At 38.6% G+C, this 11,249-nt stretch overlaps 1 protein-coding gene and 1 long non-coding RNA gene across 4 annotated transcripts in view; one reads left to right on the forward strand and one right to left on the reverse strand.

The window, feature by feature from the left end:
• Positions 1 to 11,249, reverse strand: part of LOC149092497 (uncharacterized) — a 171,868-nt gene that overhangs the window by 146,730 nt on the left and 13,889 nt on the right. The gene's annotated exons all lie outside the window — the stretch shown is intronic.
• On the forward strand, positions 6,705 to 7,331 carry ND-MLRQ (NADH dehydrogenase (ubiquinone) MLRQ subunit). Of its 3 annotated transcripts, none has more exons than XM_089256470.1 (4): positions 6,705 to 6,790; positions 6,846 to 6,899; positions 6,980 to 7,126; positions 7,218 to 7,331. In XM_089256470.1, the coding sequence occupies exons 2-4, from the start codon at positions 6,858 to 6,860 to the stop codon at positions 7,278 to 7,280; spliced, it is 252 nt and encodes an 83-aa protein (XP_089112596.1). In that variant the 5' UTR covers positions 6,705 to 6,790; positions 6,846 to 6,857; the 3' UTR covers positions 7,281 to 7,331. The 3 variants fall into 3 exon arrangements, with proteins under 3 accessions (XP_089112596.1, XP_089112597.1, XP_017966607.1); XM_089256471.1 differs by having other exon boundaries at positions 6,729 to 6,747; XM_018111118.3 differs by having other exon boundaries at positions 6,731 to 6,899.

The following is an 11,249-nucleotide window of genomic DNA, read 5'->3' on the forward strand; positions in this document are numbered from 1 at the left end:
GGAATGAGTTATCGTTTTTTAGTGATAAACTCGATATGCGCGTGAGGGCTCAGTTTTTAAAACTGAAAAAGATTTCTAGGCAGTTATCCAGTGATATGGCTGCTGCTGAAGAAATACTAACCCAGTTTGATTTCGAGAGTCCCCCACCTCATTTGGAGTCTTTATCGTTGTTGGTACCTCCCTCTGTACCAACACCGTCACCTAACTCGCTTGCCCCTCCCTCACCTTGCGCTTCAGTTTTGTCATCCGCTCCTAACTCGCTTGATCCTATATCACCTGTTCCTGAAGCTATTGGTTCTTCTGTTGAGGCTGCTATTGATACTCAGGTATCTGTTCAAAAATTGGAATCTTCTCCAATTGCTGTTCAAGCCATGAGTGTTAATAATTGAGCCACTCCCGGCATATCCTTATCAGTCGTCTCTCCTCGAAAGCAAGTTTTCTTATCTAGGCTTTCATCAGATACGACCTGTGAGGCAGTATCTGCTTTTATAGCAAGCAAGACTTCGGCTAAGGTTTTTATATCGAAGTTTAGCTTCGCAGCTCCGCGCGAAATTGCCTCTTTTAAAATAAATGTGCCGATAGAACATTTTAAAACTTTATGTGATCCAAACTTCTGGCCACCTCATGTGGTTGTTCATGAATTTAGACCTAAAAATCGTAATAGATCTACTCCTACTGCTGTAAATCTACCTTCGGTGCAATCGTCATCTAACACTGTACCAAAAAACTAAATTCTTTCCTATCTTCTTCTCAGCTGTCTCTGCTTTATCAAAATGTACGCGGCTTGAATTCTAAACTTAAAAGTTTATTCTTACACAGTTTTAGTGTGCAATATGATATTATTGCATTCACTGAAACGTGGCTAAGTAATAATATTTATAATAGTGAAATACTTTCAAATAATTTCACTATTTTTAGACTTGATCGTTCAATGCGCAGAGGGGGTGGAGTGCTAATTGCGGTTAAAGCCAGTATCCTCTCTGATGTGTTTACCTTTTCGTCCCTTCATGATGCGAAGATTTTAGGGGTTAAATTAACTCTCTCATCGCGCTCACTGTTTATTACATGTTCTTATATCCCTCCCTCTTCTGATTTACAAGTTTATGCTCAACATATTAATTGTATTAAAGAAGTTATGAACATGTGAATCATAGAGACTTGCTTCTTGTGTTGGGGGATTTTAACATTCCCAACACTTCTTGGTCAGCAACTTGTAATACGAATTACTTTATTCCGACAATTGATCACTATCTTTTTGATGAATTGTTTAACCTGTCTCTGTTTCAGATTAACTCTATTTCTAATCACCTAAATCGCACACTTGATTTGGTGTTTACTAATCACGATTCGCTCTTAAATGTGGTGCGAACGACTTCATTCTGTATACCTGAGGATGTACATCACCCCACTTTAGAAGTATTATTAGCTATCGATAATCATCCCAATTATACTCCTTTGCCTTCATATCCATGTCATTGTTATCGTAAATGCGATTTTGTTTTGCTTAATAAATTAATTAATTCAACAGACTGGTCTACTTTATATGAGTCGAATGATATTAATTTGGCAGCATCGTTTTTTTACTCTACCTTAAACTCTATTATGGATGTTTGTGCCCTCTCTGCCGTATTTCGCCAGTTTCAAATAAGCCACCTTGGTTTACCAAGACTCTTTTGAACTTGAGAAACATTAAAACTAAATGTTTTAAAAATTATAAAAAGTCTGGTTCAAGTGTTGACTGGTCCAAATTTTCAATTGCCAGTTTGCTCGAGATCCCAGGCAATTTTATTCATTTGTAAATTTGAAGCGTAAATCTTCAGGTTTGCCGTCCTCATTTGTCCTTGGTGGTGAAAAAACTTGCAATGACCAGGATTCCTCTGATCTATTTGCTGATTTTTTTCAATCAACTTATTCTTCTGCTAATTTCTACAACAACTCATATCCATATCCTCTTTCTGAATATGGGTCTATAAATATTCCGAAAGTTACTGCAGCCTCTCTTGCTGCGGCCATTAGGACGTTGAAATCATCTTTCTCTCCCGGTGCCGATAATATTCCTAGTTGTGTGATTAAAGAGTGCAGTGTTTCTCTTCAGTCACAATTACTAAAATTGTTTAACTTGTCCTTGGATACTGCTGTGTTCCCTTCAATATGGAAAGAATCTTTCATCATTCCCTTATACAAAAAAGGTGGAAGATCTGATATTTCCAACTATAGAGGCATTGCGAAATTATCTGTCATTCCGAAGTTATTTGAGAAAATTATAACATCGGCCTTGCAGCATTTTTGCAAATCGATTATTCAACCATCTCAACATGGTTTTGTTCAAAATCGATCAACGTCCACTAATTTACTTGAATTCACTTCGCTTGTCAATGATAGTTTTTCTAAAAAAATGCAAACGGATGTTATTTATACTGACTTCAGTAAAGCATTTGACTCAGTACATCATCACATACTAATTCTTAAGCTTGAACGCTTAGGATTTTCGCCTAGACTTGTATCTTGGATTTCATCCTATTTAATTGGTAGAACCCAAAGAGTCCTGCTCAGAACAGCTATGTCTAAAGTTATCTTTGTTTCGTCTGGTGTACCTCAGGGTAGCCATTTGGGTCCATTACTCTTTTCCCTTTTTATAAATGACCTTCCTAGTTGTATCTCGTATTCTACTATATTTATGTATGCTGACGATGTAAAACTTTGCCTATCATACTCCAGTGCAACTGGACATCATCACCTTCAAGATGACCTAAATGCATTTCAACTTTGGTGTGTGGCAAACCAGCTTGACTTAAATTGCTCAAAGTGTATGACAATGACCTTCAGTCGTACCGTTCCTCTAATTGTTGATTATAAAATTAGCAATATTTCCTTACGACGCATCCACACAATCAAAGATCTTGGTGCTTCTTTCGATTGTAAACTAAATTTTAATCTTCATATTTCTACCATCATTAATGAAGCCAAAAGTGTGCTTGGCTTTATTAAACGTTGGTCCAAGGAATTTAAAGATCCTTTTATCACCAAGCGCTTATTTACGTCGCTTGTGCGTCCCATCTTAGAGTATTGCTCTGTTGTTTGGTCTCCGCAGCATAAACTGCATCAGGATCGCATTGAATCGGTCCAAAAACAGTTTCTTCTCTTTGCCTTAAGGGATCTTCGATGGGACAATAATTTACGATTACCGTCTTATCATAGTAGGCTCCAGCTTATTGATCTTACATCGCTAACCAATCGCAGAACAATTTTAGGAATTGTTTTTCTGCATAAACTGATTAGTGGTGATATTGATTCGTCCTTTTCGTTGGGTCGTCTAAACTTTTCGGTTCCGTCCCGAACAACTAGACACTATCGTCCGCTTCATTTACCGGTGTGCACTAGGGATTATTCTTTGCACAGTTCGTTTCATGTTCTTAGTTAATTTTAATAAATATTATGACGTTTTTTCCTTAGAGCTCTCTCTTCCTAAAATAAAAAGTTTGCTATTAGCTTATCTTAGGGAAATCACTCACAATGCCCAGGCATAAGCATTGGTATACATTTTCGTTGTCAATGTTGTGTATTGATTTCTCAATTCTATCCTACATTCTATTCTGTGTTCTTCCTTTACTCTTTTCTTTTTACTATTTCTTATCTAATTATTTATTTTTTTTTATTATTAACTTTTCTTGCAATTTCTTTTAAAACCTTACTTTTTCTTTTTCTGTACTAATTCTTATTTATCACATTTTTTTCTTTCTTTTTTTTTTAATATATTTGTTTTTATTTTTTATTTTAAGAAACATTTATTATGTTACATTTAATATTTTTTTTCTAAGTTTTCCTACTAACACTTCTTTTTATAGCATCATTAGTTTCACTGACCATATTTGGCTGTGAGACGTGGGTATAGCTGGCCGGACTGGCAAATAAAATACCCCCATCGGGTCGGTGTTACTATTGATATTATACCCTGTACTTTTTTTTTTTAATTTAAATTGACTCTCGTTTTTGTCAATAGCTTTAAGAAATAAAACTAAAATAAAAAATAAAAAATATATACATAATGACTTTTATATATTATTATTGCTAATCATGTTTATAAATGTGTTTATATCCGAAAATATTTATATATAATTAAAATTATTTTATACACATTTTCAACCGAAAAAATTATCGTAAAACACTACTAACTTTATTAACTGCTTTGCAATATATGAAATAAACATGTCATATTATTCTCAAGCATTACTCATTATTGTCAAAATTATTGTTATTATTGTCAAAAATTTCTAATTAAGTCATAATGGCCCTTTTGATAGTCACCCTACAATTCAAATCATACAAAATTTATAAACTACTAAATCCAGAGTCAATTAGCTTGCCATCCCATACAAGCATACATATACACAAATGTATGTATGCATGTGCTCACTTCACAAGGCAGACCAACGGCAAATTTTGGGCTTTACAATTTGCACAGCAGCAAGACTAACGCACGCAGGTCACAAATGCTCATACATGTAGCAAGGGACTACAAGTGTGTGTGTGCATGCCTGTCGCGAGATCATATTCTTTATGCGCCTCAACGCATTCATACCCTTCCCATAAATATATATCGAAACGCTAACATTTTGTTTGCATGAATGTCGCAAACGATTTTAAGATTTCAGTATATTCTTCACTCAAAAGAAAAGATCTGGGACCGTCGAGCAGAAATTTCAATTTTTGTGCGTTGCTGAGCTTCATGATTTGAGAGCCCACAGAGAGAGAGAGAGAGTTAGAGAGAGAGAGGGAGAGTAAGACAAAAAACGAAAAGCGCATACATGACCATTTCGTTTGCGTGCTCAGAGCGCACTGATTTCGTCGTGCTATCTTTCATTACCCGAGCCAGCCAATACCAAGACGAGCGAATACGAAGTTGGCCGGGCCCTGCTAGACAGATGTTGCGGCGTGGAAAAACGTTGCTCTACATGTCTAGTCTATATGTTGTTTGGTCAGTGGTATTACTAAGAAATGAAACAGGTCATAAATTAGATTATAAATATTCTGGTCCGTATAAAGTAACGGAAATGGGAGATAGGAATAATGTTATAATAGTTATTGACAAAAACAAACAAGTAAGAAAACTCTAGTCGAGACTGCTCGACTAGGAGATACCCTGAACCTACACTTCTTTTAGGCACACATACATAAACACGCACGTAGTAGAACTCACTCTGCCAACTGCGCAGTAAGCAGCGACTGCGCTTGGGCTGCGCTGCAGTGTGGGCAATATTATGAGAATTTATTTGTTGAATAATTTAATTTCTAGACGTACGATCTTAATGAAACTTTCAGAACGTAATCATGATGTATAAACGTATGTGTATACCGAAGCTCTCTAGTATTTGATATACGACTTTTACAAAGATTATGGTGATGGGGTGGATTTAGGGGTGGGGGGTAAATTTTGACAAAAACCGAAATTGTATAAAATACGTCTTAATATATATTTAAAATTTGGACACTCTAGCTATAATGATGTAGGAGATATAATTTTTTAACTGACATTCGATAAGGTTTTTTATCGATAAAAAATATCGGAATGAGTTATCGTTTTTTAGTGATAAACTCGATATGCGCGCGATATATATGGACACTTTAAAAAAAAGTTGAAGTCTCTAGCTCTTATATCTTCTGAGATCGACGCGTTCATACATACGGACAGACGGACGGACGGACGGACGGACAGACAGACAGACGGACAGGGCCAAATCGACTCAGCTCGTCGCCCTGATCAAGAATATACATATATACTTTGTGGGGTCTGCCACGCCTCCTTCTGCCTGTTACATACATTTCAACAAAACCATTATACCCTGATTTCCCATTTTCAATGGGTTCAGGGTATAAAAACAGATAGTTCATAGAGATAGATTAAAACTTTTTATTTCATAATAACATACATAGGGAATAACATATAGATAAATATTTTTGATATATATCGTTATTAAGTACATCATATATAAAAAAAAAAAAAAAAAAAAAAAAAAAAAAAAACAAAAAATAATAATAAATAAATAAAAAAAATAAATTACGTTATTTTTCAAAAGGAGGGAGATGTAGTGTATGCACATACGAGTTCTGATTACTCAACATAAATATTGAGCGGCAACACTTTGCTAGCCGGATATGCATAGGACATTGCCTTTGTCACTCAGCGACAGCGTGCCAAGTCCCGCACACATTTCAAGTGCAAACGTAATATCACTAACCAGAGAGCTCTCAGGTTAGTGGTAATATGATATGCACTCATTGCTATCATCGCTTAGAGCCGATTCACCATGTTTCCCATACTAACCGCTAATATACATATGTATGTGCATGCATAACTCACACTCTCTGCCCGTCTTACACATATATGTATGTATAAAACGGCTGCTCTGCCGCCTTTAGCTAAGAGAACCAAATATCATTCAATAAGAGACATTGCTAAAGAACACATGCATATATCAAGCTTATGCTTATAACACAGTAAATTGTAGAGTGACCTTGTAATAACTAAGCTTATTACGCTCAAATTGAAGAACGCGCCAAAATGTATTTAACTTATGGGAAACCAAAAAATCTATAGCTATCGCTTTATTTTACCATCGATATATTGATAGCTCGATTGTGCCCCAAATTCAATAGTTTCGATAGTGACATCGATTGTTCTCCACCTCTACAGAGATGTAAAAAAAACCTCAAACAGTGTCATCGATTGTTGCCCAGCTCTAACACTCAGTACGACAGTTAATATTGTGCACAGTTGGTTAAAATAAAATTTGTAAGCTAATTGGTTTAATTTAATACACATTTTGTAAATATTTATTTTTAACTAGTACACGTATATCATGCAGGGGCTCGGATTACAAAGTCTTAAAAAGAACCCAGCGGTAAGTTATTTCATTTTCTTCATACATTACATAACCATGTTAAGTTGGACGGAATTTTTTCATTTTCTATTATTATGTAGTTGATTCCGCTATACGTTTGCGTGGCTGCTGGAGCGATTGGAGCCGTTTATTATATGACTCGCTTAGCTACAAGGAATCCGGATGTTACATGGAATCGCTCATCCAATCCAGAACCATGGCAAGAATATAAGGATAAGCAATACAAGGTACTAAATTCAATCAGCATTCATATATCAGTTTATTTACTAGATTTAATACTTCAATGATTTTTTTTTCTTTTGCTTTGACTACTTTCAGTTTTACTCTCCCATAAGAGATTATTCTAAGACGAAGAGTGCAGCGCCGAAATTCGAAGAATAAATTTGTCGAATGCTGTTAAATTAATTGTCAGAATAAATGCATTAAAGTGCTTATATATTTAGTTTTGTCTATTTATAGTTTACAAATATGCAAGCTCATTGATTGGGGTTCTAATGAGGAAAAGTAATAAATGCTAGGCGAAGGCGCGCATTGGCCAAAGCTATACTTGTAGCAATCTAAGCGCCGCAGAAAACTCAATTTCAGCTGACGGACTGAGTGAATTTAAAATTTCTTTCGCTTATTGCTTGCTCTTCAGAACTTGAGCACATTGGTCGCGTTAAGACTTCACCGTCTGTTAAGTCTTGCTTAGATGCTGATTTTGAGTATTTTGTATGCCAAAATGATGTCAACGTAATTTTAAAATTTTTTGTTTTTATTATTCTAAGATGTCTATTTTTAAGTTCCAGCTAAATTTTTCAAATAATTTAAAAAAAGAATAGACGTTATCACCATTTAAAAACAAAAAAAATTTCACACCTATTCATTTGACCATATGTGTATGTATATATGTATGTATGCATATGTATATACTAATTGTAATAATTTTTCTTGAGGATGTACTTTCTTTATAAATCATTACGTACATATGTATGTACATATATTTTAAATGGTTGATCATATTACATGCACTTACATATGTGTGGTTCTTTTATGTAATTACGGTGACAAAGTTTTTTTTTTTCTCTATTAGTTTATTTACAATCTGTCCTTTTGGACAATCAGTAAGTTGTTTGGCAAGCTCTAAAGGGGGGTTACAAAAAGTGAACAATGGCGGGGGCTAAAAGTAGCGGTATTACAACACGTATGTGTGTGGGGAACGGGGAACTATGATTTACTGATCCGCAATTTGCGGGAGGTCTAGCGGATGGTGTCTTCTCAGTCTTCTGGTTTTGGCGCTATTGTCTAGTAGGTTGATCGCTAGAGGGTTGGTGTGCCTGTCCAGACGTGACAGGTAGTTGGTTGACAGTTTGCCCACTTCGTCCTTTACAAAAGGGACGCCAAGCACTTCGTGTAGTTCCACATTAGTGGTGTAGATGTTGGCGTCAGAGATCAGTCTCAGGGCTTTGCTTTGGAAGCGTTGAATGAGATCACGATTGGTGGCGTTAGTGGTGCCCCAGATCGAGATTCCATATGTCCATCGGGGTTTTATAATGACCTTGTATATGAGAAGCTTTAGTCTTATTTTTAGCTTCGACTTTTTGCCTAGTAGCCAGAGGTGTTTTTTCAGCCTGTCGTCCAGCTGCTTTCTTTTTGATAGCAGGTGGGGCTTCCATGTGAGTCGTCTGTCGAGAATAAGGCCGAGGTACTTTGCTGAAGCCGTCTAGCTGGACGGGGGGCAGTTTCCTCTTCTTAATGTGAATGTTGCGTAAGTGGATTTTTCGGCATTGACCATTATATTCCACCTAGCCAACCATATGTTGACTAGGTCGAGCTGCCGTTGCAGCTGGCCTAGAATGGCTGTGTCATCAGCGTAGGTGGAGGTTAGCAGTCTGGCGTCCGGGACGATGGGCATGTCAGCGGTGTAAAGCGTGTAAAGCACTGGGCCCAATACGCTTCCCTGGGGGACCCGGCTTTAACCTCTCTGATGTAAGATTTTTCGTCACCACATTTTACGTAAAAACTTCTGCCGACAACAAAAGATTTAAGGAGCATATAGTAGGGTGCGGGGAGAGCTGCCTTGAGTTTAAAGAGCAGTCCTGCGTGCCAGACTCTGTCGAAAGCCTGTTTGACGACCAGAAACACCGCAGCGCAGTACTTCTTTTCCTCGTATGCTTCCAGTATTTTCTCAACGATCCTGTGGCATTGCTCTGGTGTTCCGTGACATTCCCTGAAGCCAAACTGGTGATGGGGGAACAGACCGACCTCTTCCAGTATTGGGCGAACTCTTCGCAAAAGTAGTCTCTCAACTACTTTGGAGAGTACCGCCATTAAACTTATCGGGCGATATGAGGCGAGATTAGCTCCAGGTTTCCCAGGTTTTCGGATCAGGATGATTTCGGCGCATTTCCACTGGGTGGAGAAATGTCCTAACTGAAAGCATTTGTTGACTATGTTGAGGAGAAGTTCTCGACCAGACTGCGGTAGGGCTTTAATGGCAGGTACATCGACTCCATCATATCCGGGCGACTTGGATGCTTTGAGCTTTCGGATCTCTGATGACAGCTCTTCTGTGGTGACTGCGGGAATGGGTGAGCCATCTGGCAGGGAATGTCAAGGAAGTCCACTCTCGTGTTTTCATCCTCGTTAGAGCACCTTATAAAAGGGGTGAATGCATCGTTTAGATGGTTGGCAAATACCGCTGCTCTTTCGCTGTCAGATTTGCACCACGTTCCATCTTAACTGACTCTTTTCTGGTCGTTGGACTTTTGATGTTTTTAGTGACGTTCCAAAGGTCGTGTTGGGGGTGACCTGTCTCCACTTCTTCTAGGAACTGGTTGATAGATTGCCTTCTCAGGTAGTAGAGGAGCTCCTTGAGTGCTTTTGCAGCTTTGTTGAACTCTGTTTTGTCCCTGGGGTTGCGAGAGTTGTGCCAGCTACGACGGAGACTTTTTTTTCGGCGACCAGAGCAGCAACTTCTGGCGACCAGTGGTGGTGTATTTTTTTATGGGATCTGGACGGAGGAGTGGCGTGAGAAACGGCATTATGAATTTCAATGTTGAGTTTCTCGACGGCGCAGTCCAGGTCGGCGTTATTTGTTATTGCGACCTCTGGATCTAAGCTGTTCTGTAACCACTGTTTGTATATCTGTATATTAGTGTTACGTTTGAACAGTCTACTACTCTTGGAGTGGGTGCACCATAGAGAGAGAGAGAGAGAGAGAGAGAGAGAGAGAGAGAGAGAGAGAGAGAGAGAGAGAGAGAGAGAGAGAGAGAGAGAGAGAGAGAGAGAGAGAGAGAGAAAGAGTAAGACACATAGCGTACAGCCTTGCTTTATACAAAAACGGGACAATTTTTTTAAATCGCTCGCAGCGCACTGGCAATGTCGTGCAGTTTTTCTCTGCTTCTGCCTCAAGAGACTGAGCCGAGCAAATACGAGGTTGAGCAGTCTCTTATGCACATTTTTTCGGCTTTGAAAAAGTTTGTTCTACATGTCTCGACTTTGGTTGAACACATCGATTTTAGATCACAACTATGTTCAAAATTTAAAATTTGACTAACAGAAACAATTCGACTAGCATCTACCACCGAATATACAACACATAATGTGAGGAGCAATACAGGCATGCACAGTATTAATTTATATGAAAGTACGTATTTGCTTTGCGTTTATATGCACATACAATGCTACAGTAGGGGCGACCCTCGCTACTGAAAAGGGGTCAAGGTTCGACTGTAGTCGGCCTCTTTCGCTCCTACATTATTATCGCAGGGGCTTCAACAAATAAATTGGTTGGCACGAACTCACAGTAAGCTGAAACTAGCCCAGATTAGCCTCGGGATAAGCCCATTGTTCGTTGCAACGTGCCCGACGTGGTGTATAATTTGAAAAAGGAAAGCGTTGTAGTGAACACTTCGTAATGAGCTTGACATGCATACTGAGCAGCTGAATGGCATGGTCTTGAAGTGGTACATGGCCAGCAATCGGAGATGCAGACCCTTATGCGCCCTTTGTGCTATGGCCATAAGGCAGCGCCTCTTCCCCAAAAATCCCAAGACGCAGGTGGAGATAAACTTGCAGGTGGATTCTCTGTTGTCCAAAGGTTGCACCGAGCCTTCGTAAAGCCCACACAGAGCGCCGATTGTCATGGTCCGCAGGAAGAATGGAAAGTGGCGGATGTGTGGATTTTCGTCTGGATTCTATTGTGAGCCCATCAGGAACCTTTAGCAAAGAGGCGCTTCATGATGGCTCACTAAGCTAATTCGGGACTTACAAAAGGCGCCGTACAATATATGGGTGAGTCTGGAAGCTTATTTAGCCACCGCTGGAAGCCGAGAAACAATCGCTCGGGTGCCAGCACGGCATTATTGG

The sequence above is a fragment of the Drosophila navojoa genome, chromosome 2, assembly GCF_054131105.1.
Source record: "Drosophila navojoa isolate 15081-1374.11 chromosome 2, UAZ_NAV_1.0, whole genome shotgun sequence".
Lineage (NCBI taxonomy): Eukaryota > Metazoa > Arthropoda > Insecta > Diptera > Drosophilidae > Drosophila > Drosophila navojoa.